This window comes from Rhinatrema bivittatum, chromosome 1 (assembly GCF_901001135.1).
Source record: "Rhinatrema bivittatum chromosome 1, aRhiBiv1.1, whole genome shotgun sequence".
NCBI classification, from domain to species: Eukaryota; Metazoa; Chordata; class Amphibia; order Gymnophiona; family Rhinatrematidae; genus Rhinatrema; species Rhinatrema bivittatum.
In genome coordinates this window covers 407843569-407864422 of record NC_042615.1, presented here as the reverse complement: position 1 = coordinate 407864422, position 20854 = coordinate 407843569, and the positions used below count along the sequence as shown (strand labels likewise).

The 20854-nt window shown below is 49.3% G+C and overlaps 1 protein-coding gene across 1 annotated transcript in view; it reads left to right on the top strand.

Moving 5' to 3' along the window:
• DNAH6 (dynein axonemal heavy chain 6) overlaps window positions 1–20854 on the top strand; it is a 3261518-nt gene that overhangs the window by 2167717 nt on the left and 1072947 nt on the right. The window contains 1 exon segment of the mRNA XM_029602297.1: window positions 3943–4139. Coding sequence (XP_029458157.1) covers window positions 3943–4139 — 197 coding nt within the window.

Here is a 20854-nt window from a genome sequence, read left to right as displayed (position 1 = left end):
CTTGTATCGACTATCGAGGCCTAAATGCCATTACCAAGAGAGACCACTACCCACTTCCACTGATCCCCAAGCTCTTGGATAGGCTCCAAGGGGCCAAACTCTTCACTAAGCTAGATCTCCGAGGGGCCTACAACCTTGTTTGCATAGGTCCCGGAGATGAATGGAAGACTGCCTTCAACACCAGGGACGGGCACTACGAGTACCTGGTGATGCCCTTCGGACTTTGCAACGCACCGGCAGTCTTCCAGAACCTCATGAACGAGGTCCTGCGTGAGATGCTACACTCACACGTCATCGTATACTTGGATGACGTCTTGATCTTCTCCAAGGATCTGGAATCCCATCGTCGACACGTCAGGCAAGTGTTACAAGCCCTCAGGGACAACCACCTTTACGCCAAGCTCAAGAAGTGCGTCTTTGAGGCAGAATCCTTACCCTTCCTGGGGTACATCATCTCGTCCACGGGCTTCCGGATGGACCCTGAGAAGGTCTCTGCCATCACGAACTGGCCCCGCCCGGGTGGCCTCAAGGCGCTGCAAAGGTTCTTGGGATTTGCTAACTTTTACAGACATTTCATCCCTCGCTACTCCCACCGAGTCGCTCCCCTTACTGCTCTGACCCGTAAGGGAGCCAATGTCAAGTCTTGGCCCGACACTGCCATCGAGGCATTTGCCGATTTGAAGGAGGCATTCTTGACCGACACTTGTCTCCGCCATCCGGACCAGGCACGCCCCTTCATAGTGGAGGTCGATGCCTCCAGCGTTGCTGTCGGGGCTGTCCTCAGCCAGCATACCTCATCGGGCCAACTCTTGCCCTGCTCCTACTACTCCAAGAAGTTCTCGCCAGCTGAAGCCAACTACTCCATTGGGGATAAAGAGCTGCTAGCCATCAAGCCCGCCTTCGAGGAATGGAGACAATGGCTCGAGGGGGCTAACCACCCGATCACAGTGTTTACCGACCATAAAAACTTGGAGTTCTTGTCCCAAGCCCAACGCCTGAAACACCGTCAGGCTCGGTGGTCCCTGTTTTTTAGCCGCTTCGACGTCACTCTCCACTACCGCCCCGCGGCCAAGAACATCCGGGCTGACGCCCTGTCCCGGTCCTCCCTGTCCGAGGAGGATCCAGAGCCTCCACAGTTCATCCTGGACCCCGATAAGGTCCGACTCTCTGCCATGTCCGTCCTCATGCAAGACAGAACCGTGGTTCCCCGACGCCAGCGACTGAAGGTTTTGTGTTGGGCCCACGACTCTTTTACCGGGGGCCATGCCGGTCGAGAACGAACTTTGGAGCTCCTTAACCGGTACTACTGGTGGCCCAACTTGCGGCAGGACGTCCGCACCTACGTGAGTTCTTGCCCTACCTGCGCCCAACAGAAGTCCAGTCCAGGTCTTCCGTGCGGCCTCCTGCAACCCCTCCCGATTCCCACGGAGCCATGGACCCATCTCGCTACGGACTTCATGGTGGATCTGCTGCCATCACACGGGAAGACCGTAATCTGGGTCACCGTGGATCGCTTCTCCAAGATGGCCCATTTTGTGCCCTTGCCCTAGTTGCCATCTGCACCCGAACTGGCCCTTCTCTTTGCACAACATATCTTCCGAATCCATGGGCTCCCCCTGGACATTGTCTCTGACTGGGGTCCCCAATTCACCGCTCGCTATTGGAGGGCTCTCTGCAAATGCTTTAAAGTCCAACTCAGCTTCTCTACCGCCTTTCATCCGCAGAGCAATGGACAATCCGAAAAGATGAACTGCACCCTAAAGACCTTTCTGCGCGCGTTCATTAACGAAAGGCAGGACAACTGGACCGAGCTCTTACCCTGGGCTGAGTTTGCATACAATAACCAGTGCCATGCCACTACTGGAGTCTCGCCCTTCCAGGTGGTGTATGGGAAACAACTCAAACCTCCGCTACCCATCACCACACCCAGTGCTTCTCCAGCCGCACAACTCACCGCTCAGCAACTACAGTCCCTTTGGCAAACCACCCAGACCAAGCTGGGTGCTTCTGCCGCCTCGGCCAGTCAGGCGGCCAACCGCCATCGACGACCTGCCCTGGTGTACCAGCCCGGGGACCGGGTCTGGCTCAGTACAAGAAACATCCACCTGAGGCTGCCCTCAAAGAGATTCGCGCCCAAGTTCGGTGGACCCTTACGGGTAGCCGAGAGGGTGGGTCTCGTCTCCTACCGATTACGGTTACCGTCCTCCCTGCGGATCCACAATGTCTTCCACGTCTCTCTGCTAAAGCCTTTGGTCCTCTCGCGCTTCCACCGACGACTCCCGGACACTCCTGCTACGCCCGTAGCCGAAGATCCCACGTTCCAGGTACGCAACGTGATTGATGTGCGTTTTTGCAATCGGAGATGGGAATACCTTCTGGCCTGGGAGGGTTGCGGCGATGAGGATAATACCTGGGAACGTGCTCGCAACATCCTGGACAAATCTCTTCTTCGACGGTTTCACCTTGACATCCGGACAAGCCTGGTCCTTTGAAGAGGGGCCATAAAGGGGGGGGGGGGGGGGGGTACTGTTGCGGTCCCTACCGCCCCTCTCATGTTCGGGCTCAGGCCCGCTTACCGTCGCTTCAGCTCCTTCAGGAATCCGCTTGAATCCAGGCTCGACAGGGCCGCCGCCCGAGGAGTTCCCACGAGGAAGACGCCATTACAGGCCTACCCTTGCTTGGCCTCGCGCGTGCGCGAGGAGGGTTCTCTTAAGCGCACAGCACCCGAAAGCCCGGCTCCGCCTCGCCTGCTGACATCACGCCCTGCTCCAGATTTAACCGGCGTCCAGTCCCTCACTACACGCCTTGCAACGAGGTTTCCTGCTGACTAGTTGCTTCCTGTTCCTGTTCCTGTTCTTACTTGCTAACTCTCGTTGTCTCCTGGTTCCTGATCCCGGTTTGCCTCACGGACTTCTCGCTAGCCTGCTGCCTGCCTTTATCCCGGTTTGCCTCACGGACTTCTCGCTAGCCTGCTGCCTGCCTTGATCCCGGTTTGCCTCAGGGACTTCTTGCTAGCCTGCTGCCTGCCTTGATCCCGGTTTGCCTCACGGACTTCTCGCTAGCCTGCTGCCTGCCTTGATCCCGGTTTGCCTCACGAACTTCTCGCTAGCCCGCTGCCTGCCTTGATTCCGGTTGCCTTACGGACTTCTCTGCCAGCCAGTCGCCTGCCTTGGTCCCGGCCTGCGACGAACTCCTGCGCCGGTCAGCCGTCACTCCTGCTCCCGGGTAGCATCGCGGCCAGCTCTGCTACTCGCCGCCTGCTGTGGCTCCGGCCTGCCTCGCGGCCTAGCCTCCTACCCGCGGCCGGTTCAGACCCCGCCATCTTCAGTGACTTGCCTGCTAGCCAGCCCTCTGCCTCTCCACCGGCAGCCATCCCTGAACTTTCTGACCTCTCTGGACTATCTTGAACTGTGCTAGTCCCAGGACCTGGGTCCCTATGGGCCCCTCCTGGGGGGATTCCAGGCTCCGGGTGTTCCTGCCAAGCTCTGACTCTGCCTCCCGGCCTGCTCTCTAGTACCTGCATGTCGGCCCAAGGGTCCACCTCTTGCTTGTCCACTGCCCAGTCATAACAGCAGGAGGAAATTGTTTGGTGAAAAAAAAATACAAGTCCTATGTTGTATCATTTCTTTCAAAAGTCATAGAAATGGCTTCTAACTGGAACCTTTTCTCAACTCTTTTCTGACATTGACAATTCTTATGTTTTCAAAAAATGAATCTATCAAAGGAGATCCAGTTGGACCTTTATAGGATAGTGGTGTCATTATATTATTATATTTTTTTACTCACAAGAAACATTAAGATTTCTTGATCAAACAAGAAAAAGTGGTGTTATGGAAGCTAAACTATATTTCATGATAGAAAGGGATATAGTTGCTAGTTAGACTGAAAGTGGAAAGCATCATGGAAATGTTAATAATTTTATTTTATTTTTTAATTGTTTAGCAAAGATAATGGCAATTACAGAAGCTCGTCTTAATCGTGCTGGAAAGCTTACAGCTGCACTAGGAGATGAACAAGTTCGATGGCAGGAGAGCATTGCTAGCTTTGAAGAAGAAATTTCAAATGTCATCGGGAATGTATTCATCGCATCTGCTTCTGTTGCCTATTTTGGTGCTTTTACAGCAGTTTATAGGCAATTGGTAAGTGAAATCATTATTTGAACATATTCATTGGAAAGGCAGCTATACTAATCTAAATAAATAAAATAATTTGAATAAATACTATAGTATAATCTGCATTTTGCATCCTTTCACCATTTCAAGTTTCATATAAAACAGATGTAAAAGATATAGTAGTGAATTGGTGGATGAGCCAAAAGATATTTTTTCATGTTGACAAGTAAGAAATTACAGGTAGATGCTAAAAGCATTGCTTGTGCAAAAATGGCCCCATACATGGTATGTGGGCAGAGCGCAAGCAACGCAAATTTTAAGAAGCCAGGAATTATGCATGTACATACCTGTGCGCACATCAAGAATAAGGAGGCAGAAAAGAGGCATGGAATGGGCATTCCGGGGTAAGGCAAAGATATATGCGTGTAATCCCTGAATTTTACAAGGCAGGCCATGGCAACACAGGTCAAGTTATGCAGGTAACGTGGTCTTGATAAGGCGCAAGGCTGGAGATTTTGACGCTGGGGAGGAGAGAGAGAGAGAGAGGGCCAATCTGACACGTTATATATATATCGCACTGTACCACTACTACTACTACTTAACATTTCTATGGTGCTACATGACATAAACCCTGCTATGCAAAGATACAGTCTAATAAGTGCTACATTGGTCTGCATAGGGCGCAAATGTCTGTAGACGTTTGTAACACTGTCCCCCCAAAAAAAACCTACCCTGAGTTGAAAGTGCCCCTCTTACAGTGGGATATATAGAGAGTGTGAGATTGGCCCTTTAAAAAAGTCTCTCTCTCTCTTCAATGCCCAGTATACCCATTTATGGACACAAGCATGCACCTTTTAAAATTTACTCCATATAGAAATATTTTTTTAAATGAATGGCTGACTATTCTTACTAATGTATGACCCACCATTAGAGGAAAAGAACAGCCAACATTGTTTGCATGCTAAAAAATGTAGTTATATTCTGTTTTTTGTTTTAATTCTTTATTTATCATTTTCATAAATTATTACAAGTAAAGGAATATTTAAACCATATTAACAACATATTCTAATTCCCTTAAGGTAATACATCTTGCACTTCTTTTATCCAGAATATGTAAGAAAAAAACAAAATTTTATAGGAAATATCATATTCCCCTTGCAATTAAAGCATAAAGAAATTGGGAGATCCAATATTTTATAAACAGGACATATTCAAGTATTTAACCAGAAAGAAAAGAGGGAGAAAATATGCTTCTATCTTTTCACACTAGAGATAGGTTCCTCAGTTGGTTACTGCACGGCTGTCCAACAGCTGTTTCAAATGGATAGGGTCAAAGAAAACATATTTACTTTCACACGGATATCTTACAATCATTTGACCCCCCCCCCCCCCCCCCCCCCCCCGATTTCTTACTGCCCGACTCATATTCAGAAATTCTTTTCTACGCTTTTGTGTTTCTTTAGTAAGGTCCGGATAAATCGAAACTTTCTGACTTAAATACAACTTTTCATGGTTACGTAGGAACATTCTTAAAACATTGTCCCTGTCCGAAGAAAATATAAAGGTTACCAACAAAGTTCCATTGAACTCAATTTGTTCCTCCATTGATGTTTCCAGAAACAATGATAAATCAACTCCAGCTGCTTGATCAGATCCTGTTTGAAATTGTTCATTCTTTTTTCTTGGTGTTGTAGCAAATTATATATTTGCAATAGGAGGTAAAACGTCATTTGGAATTTGTAAAATTTCTGTCATATATTTCTTGAACTGGTCTTTTGGGGATATCATTTTAATACTCGGAAAATTTAGAACCCTCAAATTAGGATATCTCGATTTATCTTCTAAGTTTTCAATTCTTCTTGTCATCAATTCTTCACTTTGTATCAATTTTACTTGAACATCTTTAACAGATGAAACATTTTCAGATATTTCCTGTATCTTTTTCTCATGGTCTTTTTTTGAGGATTCCAAATCCACTATAATGTTTTGCGAGGAATTCACTGCGATCACAAGTGTAGATATGGTGTTCTCCAGCATTACTTTTGCACTCCAGATAGAATCAAGAGTAGTAACTTTTGGCCGGAATAGCTTTTGCACAGTTACAGTCTGACTCACCACTCCTTTCCGGCAGACCACTGCAATCCTTACGGATTCGTCTGTCGGTGTCTCTCTGCTCCTCTGCTGGATGGAAAAACTGCTTGGCCCCTGCTCTATATTCTCCGCCATACTCGGAGGGGTTTCTCCGTCCTTCTCTGATCTGGCCTTCGCAGTTGCAGGTAACAAAACCTCGGCAAAATGTCCCGGGTAGTCCTCCAGTACCGCACCTACTTCGGTTTGGAGACCTCGTGGAAGTGTGTAACTAGCCGGGCTTATGACTAGGTTTGGAGGGGAGGGACTCTCTAGTTGTCTCGGGCTCAACGAGATTTGGTCGTCCAAGAGGGACGGGTCATGTCCTTCAACCAGACCCTCAGTGGACTCTATCCTGGGACTAGAAACAACAGCCAGAGCAAGGAACCCCTTGATACAGGGCTGGGAAGGGGTCGATGCAGAGGGCAAGGAGGTATCCGCTCTCACCTTGCCCTTCCGTTTAGTATGCGGCATTTTTCACGAAGCAATACCGATCTCATTGAGGAACTCAAAAAACGCCGACCTCTCCCTCGGCCGCCATATTGGATCTCCCAGTTATATTCTGTTTTAACTGTTTCATGCTCTCATTTTAGAAAAATGGCACAATGCATTGTTGCATAGAAAAGTATGTCAGGACTCTCTTTCCTTTAACAGAATTTATTAGCCTCAATGCTATGTCTGATCATCAACTGTAAATATTATTGTCTTCATCCATTTGTTTTGTGATATTAGAACCTCCAAAATTGCTTATACCCTAGAATAACCATATGCACATTTTTATGTGCTTATGTTCTAGGTGCTATATATATTTGTATAAAAATTGTTCTGTAATAAATACAGACAAAAAATAACCATTTTGTGAAATTATTTCTTAGTTTTGATGGTACAGTCTGTGACAACAGTGGTTTCTTTACTGTTGGTATCTTATGATTTCAATAATAAAAACTCATTGTAGTATTGTAGCATTTTGGCTTGTTGATAGTAAATATAAACATAAAAATGTAAATTTTAAGACCAGCATGAGGGCATCCATGTGTATGCGGTTCCCGGTTCCTGACACACGTATGTTATAAAATCCGCTACCCATGTGCACATGCTCACCCAGTTTAATATTGGTGCATCCATGTGTGTGCAAGTGCCGAATCACATGCATAAGGAGGGAATTTTATAACATGCGCACAGCGATGCAATAGGCCCTAAACACAGTTCCCTCCCAGTCTGCTCCAATAAAGGAGAAGACTGGGCGTGAACTACCTAAAACCCCTACTTAATCTGCCTCCCTTATATCCTATCCACCCCGACTCCTATAATCCTGCTAACTAGCCTATTTTCTTTTTTGTTTTTGTTTTAAGACTTACCTGCTCTCCGGAGCAGCAGCAATTTGTGCGGGCTGTTAGCTACTGGCACACGCTTCAGTGGACAGTGCCTAATGGTGCTGTCTGGGCCCACTCATGCCCACCCTGACCCTGCCTCCGGACCACCCATTTTTCCCCAACTAGTTCTTCTGCACATTCCAGGAGGTATGCGTGTGGCTGCGGGCATTTGAAAATCCATGTGCGTGCGTGCATCTCGGCCACACATGTATCTCCTGGTATAGGTGTGTGTAGGCCTTTTAAAATTCATCCTAAAGTGAACATAAAACATAAAACTAGATGCAATACCAACAAAATCCTTAAAAACAAAATTTAAAATATCGACTACATGTACAGTAAAATCTAAAAATGTTCTGGGTGTGGCATACACCCTAGAACCATCGCGCTCATGTATTTTTGCACCTATGGTTTAGGCTCTATAATTGAAAGAAAAAAATATTTGTATAAAAATTGATGCTTTATAATAAGTACAACCAATAAGAAGTGGAAACACATCAAATACTCTGCAATGTCCATAAAGTTCCAAGAACAGTTTTATTGTATGTAAGCAACCAGAAAAGTTCAAATTGTCAGCATCAAGCCAATAGTTTACATAAGCAAATCAACGGGCCAAAATTTAGACAGTACAATCTGTGACAACAGTGGTTTCTTTACTATTAGTATCATATGATTTTAATAAATTAACTCATTGCAGGATTTTGGTTTGTTGATAGCTAATGTTTTTCAAGTGAACATAAAACTAGATGCAGCTATGTTTTTAGCTGTATAATTGAAAGAAAAACAGATTTGTGTAAATATTGATGCTTTCTAATAAGCACAGAAAAGATTTAAACACTTTGTCAAATTATTTCAAAGTTTTAATAGCACAGTTTGTGACAGTGGTTTCTTTAGTATCATACAATTTCAATAAAAATCATTGTAGGGTTTTGGTTTGCTGATAATAAATGTTTTACAAATGAACATAAAACAATATGGAATAACCAACAAAATAATTAAAAACAAAAGTCAAAATATGGATTGGGCGTGTATAGTGACATCTAAAAATGTACTTCAAACCGCTGGGTGTGGCAAACATGAGAGCCATCATGAGCATGAAAATATGCAACTATGTTTTAGACTCTATAATTGAAAGAAAATGTTATTTATCAATTTTTCACAATATATAATCAAGAATCTCTTGAATATATAACATCATATAGTTACAGTGAAATCATATTTTTAATTACATGTAATTTTTATAGGGATTTTCCCCCCTTTTTTTTCACACCATAATTTCCAATGTCCCCAAATAGAAGGGGTTTTCCTTCAAACACTGGAAGGTTTCAATACCAAAACAATATATACTGAAAATAGAAATACAATCCTAACAGATGAGTTACTTTATTATTTAGAGAACACTCTGTAGTTCTCTAAGGGATTGTTATAACCAGTACTTCATCCTTGGTTCTATCTACAATGAATTTTGTCAATTGTGAAGGTTGATAGAAGCAATACCTAATATTTTGATAAAATATACAGCATCTACACTGGAACCTTAATTTACACAAGGCTCCCATCTGTAATAGTTTAGGTCTGAATAAGAGAAATTGCCTTCTTCTTGATTGTGTCTCTTTTGTAACATCTGGAAAGATCTTTACATTTAATTCATAAAATTTCTCTTTAATATTTCTGAAATATAACCTTAAGACCCAATCTCTATCTGTATTTAACAAGAAAGAAATAACCACGGTAGCTGGTTGGGCCTCCCCTAGGTTAGATACTTCCAACAATTGTGATATATTCAAAGGGGAAAACATCTGAAAATCCTGATCCTTTGTATCTTTCTTCCAAGAAGGGAGATAATAGATTTGATTCAATGGGGGCAATGTTGTGCTTGGAGGTGGACCCTTAACCTGCAGCAGTGGAGAACGGCTCCCTGGTAGGGACCAGGAAGCACCTGTCCTTAATCCATAAGACCCTCTATAATGACAAAGTTGAATGACTTACAGCCACCCTACACTTCCATACCCCTCAAAGATCCACCAGATCAGCAAATAATGGAACATTACCAATTCCTTCTCCGAAATCAGCGCACTTAAATACAGCGAGAGAAAGAGCATTCCCTGTACGTACCTGGATCAGTCCAGACAGTGGGTTATGTCCCCAATCCAGCAGATGGAGTCAGCACAAGCTTTGAGGGGGCGTATCCATATATACTACTATCCCCTCTGCAGGAGTTCAGTTAGTATCTTCTGACTCCAGCAGATGCGAGTAGGGGAATCAGGCTTCTCCTCTTTTTCCTTCTTTCTCACTTTTTGGCTTGATTGTCTGGCTTGTTGCTGTCTTTTTCTCGTGGATCAAGTTTGTATCAAGTTTGTCTTAAGCTTTAAAAAAAAAAAAAAAGTAAGGCAGGGTCCTTTCACCTTTTGGGGAGTGACTTATCTTCCTTGTCTCTTCTCTGCGGCCGTGCTGTTTATTTCTCGTTGCAGCCAGGGGTAAGTTGGTTTTATTCCTTTGTAGTTTTTCCTTCACAGCACAGCCCCCGGTGTCCGCGAAAGCCGGTGGAGCCGGCCTCTTCGTTTTACACTCCCTCACCCGCGGCCATTTTGCAGCTCCTCGTGGGCTGCTGCGGCGCTTAGGGAAAGACGTCTGGGGCGGGTTGTGTGGCCGGGAAGGCCCCCCCGCGGCACCCTCCTCTATTTTCGGACAGCGGGCAGTGCGGCCCACCCGGGCCCCCCCGCAGCGGCGCTTTCTGCGCGTCCCCCCCCCCCCCCCCCGAGGCTTTTTCTCATTTTTGGCGCCGTTTTTCCTCTCTCCTCCGGCGATCCCGATGCTGCGGCCGTCACGCTGTGCGGCCTGCGGCGACCCGGGGTCCCGGATTTCCCGGGAGGGCATCTGTGCACGATGCCTTCCCGGGGGGGAAGGTACCTCACAGTCCCTTACTGATTTCTCTTTTTTGCCCGGGCGGCGCGGGCCGGCCACTCCGCCATTTTTGGCGGGAACGGCGGCCATTTTACATTCTGAGCGCCCTGAGGCGCAGGCCACGAGGGAGAACGGCTCTCTGGAGGATTCTACAAGCGGGGGTGCTCCCCTGATTTTGGTGCAGGAAACAAGCACCCAGAGCCAGGGAGCAGGAACCACGCCGCCCCTCGAAGCGCACCCGAGCAGGCCGGGGTTCTCTCCGGAATTTATCCTGCTCATGCATACAGCTTATCTGCAGGGGCTGGAAACACCTGTGGGACCCCCCCCCCCCTAAGATCCCACGGATGTCGCCCTCGGCGCCGGCCCCCCCAACCCTCCGGGAGCGGGGGCCTCCCGCCCTCCTACCCGGGTCCGATCTGCGCCCGCGGCAGTGGGGGCGGTGCCAGACCCAGCGGGACAGGGACCTGACCTCCCGGACGGGGGTCAAGGGGACGGCAAGCAAGAAGGGGATGATCTGCGTACCCTACGCCTCTTCCAGAGGGAAGAGCTGGACGACCTCATCCCGCAGATCATTCAAGAATTAGATTTGGACCCTCCACCAGACCCGCCTGCCCCAGTAGCTCCCGCTGTCGTCACTTCTTCAAAGAAGGGAGATCCAGTCCTGGCGGCACTCCGGCCGAGGGCTCGGGCTTTTCCCATTCATGACTCGTTTTTACAACTTCTCACCAGGGAATGGGACACCCCGGAGGCCTACCTGAAGAGCAGTCGGGCCATGGAAAAGCTGTACCCGCTCCCTGAAGATTTTCTGGACCTTATCAAGGTCCCAAAGGTGGACTCCGCAGTGTCGGCGGTCACGAAGAGGACGACTATCCCAGTAACGGGAGGTGCGGCATTGCGGGACACACAGGATCGTAAGTTAGAAGTTTTCCTTAAGCGGGTCTTCGAGGTCTCCGCGCTGGGTATGCGGGCGGTGATGTGCAGTTCGCTTGCCCAGCGGGCTAGCCTCCTTTGGGTGCAACAACTCCTCACATCTCAGAACCTGCCGGCCGATGAGGCTGCCCAGGCGGATCGGCTGGAAGCCGCAGTGGCATATGGGGCGGACGCCTCGTACAACCTTTTTCGGGTCCTTGCAAGATCCATGGTATCAGTAGTGGCGGCACGACGACTACTGTGGCTACGCAACTGAGCGGCTGATACATCCTCTAAGTCGAGTCTGGGCTCTCTTCCCTTTAGGGGCAAGTTCCTCTTTGGGGAGGATTTGGATCAGATCATCAAGTCCCTGGGGGAGAACGCTGTTCATCGGCTGCCGGAGGATAGGTTTCGACCATCCAGAGCGTTTTCTTCTTCTCGGACCAGAGTCAGAGCACAGCGGCGCTACAGGGGATACAGACAGGCAGGCTCCCGGCCATCCGCCTCCAGGTCTCAGCCCTGGTCGCGCTCCTTTCGTGGGCGTCGGCCCGCACGCACTACTCCTGGACCCGGGAACTCCTCTACCAAGTCTTCACAATGATGCCAGTCTCGCCCACTCCCCGGTCCCCAGGATTGGGGGCCGGCTAACGTATTTCTACGCGGAGTGGGCGCGGATCACCTCGGACCAGTGGGTTCTGGATACCATAAAACACGGCTATGCATTGGAATTTGTCCGCCCCCCGCAGGGAAGGTTCATCTTTTCTCCCTGTGGCTCGGACCTCAAGAGAAGAGTGGTGCAGCTGACTCTGGACAGACTCCGGGAGATAGGCGCTATTGCGCCCGTGCCCTTCGGAGAGGTGGGCTCGGGCCACTATTCCATCTATTTTGTCGTGCCAAAGAAGGACGGTGCCTTCCGGCCTATCCTAGACCTCAAGGAAGTCAACAAATCCCTTCGAGTCGTTCGGTTCCGTATGGAAACGCTCCGGTCAGTGATTGCGGCGGTGCATCGGGGGGAGTTCCTCGCCTCCCTGGACTTAACGGAGGCCTACCTGCACATACCCATCCGCCCGGACCACCACCGTTTCCTTCGTTTCAAAATTCTGGATCAGCATTTTCCGTTCACGGCTCTCCCGTTCGGATTGGCGATGGCGCCGCGCACCTTCACCAAGATTATGGTAGTCGTGGCTGCAGCTCTCCGGAAGGAGGGCATCCTGGTTCATCCTTATCTGGACGACTGGCTAATCCGGGCGAAGTCATTCGATCAGGGACGCTCAGCTGTGACTCGAGTAGTACGGTTTCTACATTCCCTGGGATGGGTAGTGAACTTCTCCAAGAGCTCCCTCAGGCCCTCGCAACGCTTGGATGTTTTGGGGGTGACCTTCGACACCCGGCTGGGCAAAGTTTTTCTGCGCCAGGACAAAGCTCAATCCTTGCGAGATCACACACGACGGTTCTCTGCGTTACCAGAGCCCACCTCCTGGGACTACCTGCAACTCCTGGGAGTGATGGGGTCCACCATCGACCTTGTACCTTGGGCTTTCGCTCACCTCAGGACCTTACAGTGGGCACTCCTCTCCCGCTGGAAACCAGTATCGCAGGACTACCAGATGATTCTCCCGCTCCCGCGGAATGCCAGGGACAGTCTGGGCTGGTGGTTGGATCCGTCGAACCTGGCCCGTGGCGTGTCCCTCGATCTGCCAAATTGGGTGGTGGTGACCACCGACACCAGTCTAGCAGGCTGGGGTGCAGTCTGCGATCGAAGCGCCACGCAGGGGACGTGGTCCATGGTGGAGGCGAAGTGGTCAATCAACCGTCTGGAAACCAGAGCGGTCCGGCTAGCTCTGCGACATTTCCTCCCGCTTCTTCGGAACCGGGAGGTCAGAATCCTATCGGACAACGCTACCATCGTGGCCTACATCAACTGACAAGGAGGCAAGCGCAGCCCGCAGGTCGCGCTCGAGGCGGCGCTGCTGATGCTATGGGCGGAGCGTCATCTCGTCCGGCTAGCGGCCTCGCACATCGCCGGGGTGGACAACGTCCAGGCGGACTTCCTCAGTCGTCAACTGCTGGACCCAGGAGAGTGGTCTCTCTCCGACAAAGCGATGCAACTTCTCGTCCATCGGTGGGGGGCCCCCCACTTAGATCTGATGGTGTCCGCTCTCAACGCCGAGGCTCCACGCTTCTTCAGTCGCCGGAGAGAGTGCAGCGCGGAGGGAGTGGATGCCCTGGTCCTCCCGTGGCCGCCACATCTTCTGCTCTACACCTTTCTTCCGTGGCCCCTGGTGGGCAGGATGCTCCGCAGAATGGAAAGCCATCAGGGGACCGTGGTTTTCGTCGCCCCGGAATGGCCCAGACGACCCTGGTTTGCGGACCTGCTACAGCTGGTGATCGACGGGCCAATCAGGCTGGGGCACCTCCCCCAGCTCCTACATCAGGGCCCGGTATTTTTCAAGCAGGCAGAACTCTTCTGTCTTGTGGCCTGGCTTTTGAGAGGCGCCGCCTCCGGCGTCGGGGCTACCCGGAGGCGGTAGTATCCACACTATTGCGGGCACGAAATACATCGACGTCGGCGGCCTATGTTCGCGTCTGGAAAGTGTTCGAGCTGTGGTGTACTAGCCAGGCCACGAGACCTGCTAAGGCTTCTGTACCTCAGATCCTTCAGTTTCCACAGGCGGGAGTGGAAAAAGGGCTCGCCTATAATTCACTACGGGTTCAGGTGGCCGCACTTGGTTCGCTATTGAGCGATGGGGGCTCTCTTCTACAGCATTCTGATATTGCTCGTTTTCTCAAGGGTGTCAAGCATATGCGTCCTCCGTTATGGGACCCTTGTCCCTCCTGGAGTCTTAACCTTGTGCTTCGCTCCCTGTCGGGAGCACCGTTCGAGCTGCTGTGCAGCGCAACGATAAAGGATCTCACTCTCAAGACTGTGTTTCTTGTGGCCATCTTTTCCGCTCGACGCATCTCGGAGCTGCAGGCTCTGTCGTGTAGAGAGCCCTATCTCCGTTTCTCCGACTCTGGAGTTTCGCTTCGCACCGTTCCTTCCTTTCTTCCGAAGGTGGTTTCGGCATTCCATGTGAACCAGACGGTGGAGTTGCCGTCCTTCTCTTCCTCAGAGCCGAAGTCTCTCCGTCTCCTGGATGTAAAGCGCACTTTGCGTCTCTATCTGGAGGCTACAAACGAATTCCGGACCTCTGACCGTCTCTTCGTACTCTGGTCCGGCCCTAAGAAGGGGTCTCAGGCTTCGAAGACTACCATTGCCAGATGGCTGAAGGCCGGCATTGCTGCTTCCTACATTGGGGCGGGTCGGACTCCCCCACCCGGAATCGTAGTGCATTCTACACGTTCTCAGGCGGCGTCCTGGGCGGAGTCTCGCTCGGTATCCTCGCAAGAAATTTGTAGAGCAGCCACCTGGAAGTCGTTACACATGTTCTCGAGGCACTATCGTCTGCACCTCGCCTCTTCGATCTCTGGACACTTTGGCGAGCAGGTTCTCCGAGCAGGCCTCGCAGGACCCCACCCGATTTAGGGAAGCTTGGGTACATCCCACTGTCTGGACTGATCCAGGTACGTACAGGGAAAAGAAAATTATTACTTACCTGCTAATTTTCGTTCCTGTAGTACCATGGATCAGTCCAGATGCCCACCGCGTTTGGGTTCTTGATCCTGCTCTCCTCTGCGTTACTTCTTGCTCGCAGTGTTCTGTGTCTTCACAGTCGTTTCTTTTCACTGTTTTTCACAGCTCCCTACAAGTTGGTAGGATGTTTGCGGTTTACTTGTTGCGGTTACAATTGTTTTCATTATCTGTTTCCACAAACTTGATCCTTCGGGGGTTTCTACTCGGGCTTTGATATACTCGATACTGAACTCCTGCAGAGGGGGTAGTAGTATATATGGATACGCCCCCTCAAAGCTTGTGCTGACTCCATCTGCTGGACTGATCCATGGTACTACAGGAACGAAAATTAGCAGGTAAGTAATAATTTTCTTTTATCTATTGCTGGACCACAATTATGGAACTCCCTACCGCAAAACTTAAGACTTGAAGCAAATACTAGGACCTTCAAGAAAGGAATCAAAACTTGGTTATTTCAACAAGCTTTCCCTTAAACTATAATTTCTCGAGCTCCTATTTAAATTTTTTTTTATTTTTCTGACTAATTTTAGATGTTCTTTTTAAGATTTTAAGATGTTCTTATTTAGTTTAAATGTTTTATTAAGTATTTTATGTATTTTATGGTTATGATTTGTAATTGGAAATTCAAATGTTTTTAATTGTGCAGTTAAAAATTGTAAACCGATGTGATGTTTTCTACGAACGTCGGTATAGAAAAACAAACAAACAAATAAATAAATTATAAAAATTCATGGATTTGATTTATTATGTGGCTAATTGAAATGATATGAAAGTGAAACCAATTGTATTTTTGTGTTATCAATGGTCGCTGAGGTCATAATCTGAGGATCAGTCCAAGGAGTAGTCAGCAAGGCAAAGGTCAGGTTCCGGAGGTCAGCCGAGGTCACAAGGCAGGCAGAGGTCAGGATGCAGGCAGCAGACAGGAAGGTCAAGGAACAGGCTGAGGTCAGTACCAGAGAGACAGTCCGAGGGTACTACCTAGGAAGACAGACAGACAGACGTGGGAACAGAAGGATACTGGAACAGTAGGATACTGGAACAAGGCTGGAACAGTAGGATCCTGGAACAAGACTGGAAAAAGACGAACGAGACTGGAACGAGACTGGAACAAGACTGGAACAAGACTGTGAATGTGGAGGCAAACTAGCACACAATACAATGCCGACCTGATTGCCAAGGCAAGGAAGTGCAGGCAGGGACTTCCTTATATCATTCCATCAATCGGGGTGCGCCGCGGAGCTAGGACCCACCCCTGGCCCTTCATGAGGCCAGGAGGTCTGCATGCGTGCGCGTAGAGGTGTGGCCAACACCACAGGAGTTGCCAAATTCCAGCATGAGGCCTGGTGCACAGTGGAAGGCCCAGTGACTGCTGCCGCGGGATGCCAAGGCCTAGAGAAGCTCGCAGCTGCCGCTGGGGAGGCCGACCCGTGATCTGCAGAGGAGTTAGCAAGGTGAGCAGGCCCATACGCGGTCCGACAGGGGTGCGCAAAAGTACCCCCCCCCCCCTCTTACTTGGAGAGATGAGTCTGGTTCGGTAGAGATCCATGGAGGTGAATGAACTCTACGAGAGGGTCAGGAGAGGACCAAAGGCATCAACAGCGAGACATGGAATGTGTTATGGATGCCCATGGCACGTGGTAGCTGGAGCTGATAGGATACTGCTCCCACTCTTCGAAGCACCGGAAACGGGCCAATGAACTTGGGAGCCAGGCGATGAGAAGGAAGTCTCAACCTGATGTGTTGGGCGCTTAACCACACCTTCTGACCAGGACGGAAGAGTGGAGCAGGGCTTCTATGGGCATCAGAGGTACGCTTGGAGCGTTCAGCAGCCTGGGTGAGGCGTTCTTGGACTTGATTCCACACCTGACGAATGGTGTGGGCCATGAATTGCGCGGCTGGAGAAAGAACAGTCAGAGGAACTGGAAGTGGCAGCCGAGGATGTCGTCCGAATACCATGGAGAATGGAGTTACATAGGTGGCAGCAGCGACGAGGGTATTATGCGACAACTCAGCTCAAGGTTGAAAATCAGACCAGTCGTCCTGCTGGTCATTCACTTAGGAACGAAAGAATGTTATCAAGGTCCAGTTGGTCCTTTCAGCTTGACCATTGGCCTGTGAGTGATAGGCCGACGTGAAATTCAAAGTAATATTAAACTTCTTGCATAAGGGCCGCCAGTACCTGGCGGCAAACTGTGGTCCTCGATCGGAAATTATTTCCTTTGGGAGACAATGGAGATGGAAAATGTGTTTCAGGAACAATTTTGCTAGTTCTGGGGCCGATGGAAGGCCCGGCAAGGGAATAAAGTGACCCATTTTCGAAAAACGGTCAATGATGACCCAAAATACGGAGGCAGGTCTGTTATGAAGTCTGTTGAGATGCTGGACCATGGCTCAGTAGATGCTGGAAGCGGCTGGAGTAGGCCTCAAGGCCGTCTGGTAGGTGGTTTCTGTTGGGAGCAGATGGGACATGAATCCACATAGTTACGAGAGTCTTGCACCATGCTCGGCCACCAGTAATATCTCCGCAACATCTCTAGGGTTCTGGTACGACCCAGGTGTCCTGCCAACTTGGAATTATTGGCCCATTTCAGAACTCGTTCACGTAATCTACATGGAACGACAGTTTTCCCCACTGGAACTGTGGTGGTCATGAATGAATTGTGCGGCTGGAGAAGGAACAGGCAGAGGAACTGGAAGTGGCAGCCGAGGTTGTCGTCCGAATACCATGGAGAATGGAGTTACATAGGTGGCAGCAGCGACGTGGGTATTATGCGACAAATCAGACCAGTCATCCTGCTGGTCATTCACGTAGGAACGAAGGAATGTTTTCAAGGTCCGGTTGGTCCTTTCAGCTTGACCATTGGCCTGTGGGTGATAGGCTGATGTGAAATTCAAAATAATATTAAACATCTTGCATAAGGTCGGAGTCAGTCGCCCATGGTTCACCTCCATAGGTTCCACCACGGGAGAGGGTGGTGGTGCTGGAATCTTGGCTGGAGGACTCTGGACACGCATGGGACATGGTGTAGGAGAGCAGGAAGCCTTTACTTCTACGCGCCTTTGCTGGAGATGATGGTCGATCTTCCTGGTGAGGGAAATCAGGTCCTCTAGAGATATGGGAATCTCACGGACAGCGAGTTCATCTTTGAGAGTGCTGGAGAGTCCATCAGGAAGATGGCTTGCAGACAATCTTCTTGCCACCCGAGCTCAGTAGCCAAGGTCCTATACTCCACCGTATACTCAGAGAGGGTCCGCGACCCTTGATGAAGGTGGAGTAGATTATGGCTGGCTACAGCTTGGCAGCCTGGGTCTCCGAAGGTCTGCTTGAAGAGAGCAACAAACTCGGATAACTTGGAAAGCATGGGATCAGAGTGTTCCCATAAGGGAGAGGCCCATGCAAGAGCCTTCTCTTCCAGGCAAGAAAGGATGAAGGGCACTTTGCTTGTTTACTTCGGGAACAAGGATGGTTGCAGTACAAATTGCATGAAGCACTGATTGATGAATTCACGACAGGAGCGTGGGTCCCCATTGTATCAAGGAGGTGCAGGGAGCACCAACGATGCTTTGGGTATCATAGAGGCCGATAGGCCCACGGGATTGGCCAAGGCTGGATCTCGCAGCTGGGAACGAAGCTCTTCCACCGAAGACGCTAGCGATTCCAAAACCCTGTGATGTTCTTGGACTGTGGCGGCCAAACCCGGTAGGGCCCTGGAGGCGGGGGACTTCGCCGCGTTGCGCAACCTGTTGCGCTTGGAGGTGGACCCTTGTCCTGGAGCAGTGGAGAACAGCTCCCTGGTAGAGACCAGGAAGCACCTGCCCCCAGGGGGGTGGAGCACAGGAGGAGACAGAGGCTAGGATGAGCTTCACCACTGGAAGCCCGAGGTCCCCCCAGGTTGCGCCCATAGGGACCCGGGCCGCTTGAACTTAGGTGGGCCTTGCAGGGTCTCCCAGAAAGGTAGTAGAGAGGCATGCCCATGAACAGCAAGGGAGCACGGTCGGGCTTCACACTGTTGGTCTGGAGAAGCAATGAAGACCCAAACAGCATAGATGACGACAAGGAGACGTCAGTGGTAGCTGAGGTCAGAATCAGAGGATCAGTCCGAGGAGTAGTCAGCAAGGCAGAGGTCATGCTGAGGCCTAGAGGAACTCACGGCTGCTGCTGGGGAGGCCGACCCGTGACCTGCAGAGGAGTTAGCGAGGTGAGCAGGCCCGTACGCGGGCCGGGCACAGATGGGGTGTGCAACAGGCAAAGCCTCCTGAGGAATTTTTAAAAACTCCAAAGCCTATTTTTTCCACATTTCTTTAGCTGAAATTTCAGGAATCCTAGGGAAATTTACCAACCTCAAATTTATATTACGTATCCGATTTTCCAGATTTTCCATTTTCCTTGTTACAAATTGATTCTCTTTTATTAACATTACATACTGTTCAAGCAATTTTTTAAAATCTACCTTAGTTGACTCTGAATCTTGATCTCTCTTAATATTATCAGCTATTACATTGTTAACCTTAACATCAACCTCTTCTATTCTTTTAACAAATGGTCTCAATGATAATGTAAAATTCTTATTTATCACAACTAGAGTTTCCCATATTGTTTCCAAGGAAAACACAGGTGGTTTCACTATGGGTTCTATATCTATCTCACTAAATTGACCTAAAATATTATTGGATTCTGGTTTGTATAACAACTGTCCCTCTACTACATTCCCATCTGAGATTCCTACATGTGTAGGCCTATCCACAGCAGATATCAATGATGTTCCTGGGTTTCTTTCTGTTTCCCTCAATGGGGATGAGGTATCCACATTAGGTATCGTTCTTATAATCGCTGGGTTCTCAGGTGGCATTCTCAAAACCAGGAAGAGAGAGATGTTCAAGTCACGAAGAGAATCCATACATTCTTGGTTCCCTTCTAGCGACAGCTCACCTGGAATTATAACTCTCCGCATGATATGGGCATCCATTGGGCCCATTACAGGTCCTGCTATTGTTCCCTCCATTTCTTGCCTCTCTCGGGCCTGATGTTTTTGGGCGGAGTGTGGCATAATTAATACAAAGTTAATAGAATATATGAAATTACAATTAAGATGGAAGGTACTTGGCAGGATTAGCTTGTATTAATCCAAGATATTCCCCTTCTAGAGGTAGAGTATTGAGAAGTCCCACAAAATATAAGAATGTTTAATCACAAATCTCATTTTAATCAAACAAACTTTATCCTACCTGAGGCTGGAGGAGACTACGAACCTAGTCCAGTTGAAGATGAGGGAATCGTTAACTGAATGCAAAACAGCAAAAAAAAGTCACACAAAGCCGTGCGCCCCTTTGACACGCACGGATAAGGCAGCACGCTGGCAGCAGCTGCGCGCTACACACGGGCCGATTTTATGGGCCTCATTGCTGTCGCACCGATGACGTCAGAAAAATTCAAATTAGGTAGGACCATTCGGGCCGAGCCCAAACCTTCACCCCCGGTCTCTCCACCACAGGTAAATTCAGTTCTTTCTCTCTGTTCTACCACTGGGGCCAGGCAGATAACTTCACCCCCGGTCCCTCCAACATGGGCAAACAGTCCTTCTTATCCACTTCTGACTTTTACACTCACGGGCCGATTTTATGGGTCTTGTTGCGGTCGCGCCGATGACGTAAGAAAAATTAAAATTAGGTAGGACCATTGGGGCTGAGCTCAAACCTTCACCCCCGGTCTCTCCACTACAGGTAAATTCAGTTATTTCTCTCTGTTCTACCGTCGGGGCCAGGCAGATAACTTCACCCCTGATCTCTCCAACACTGGC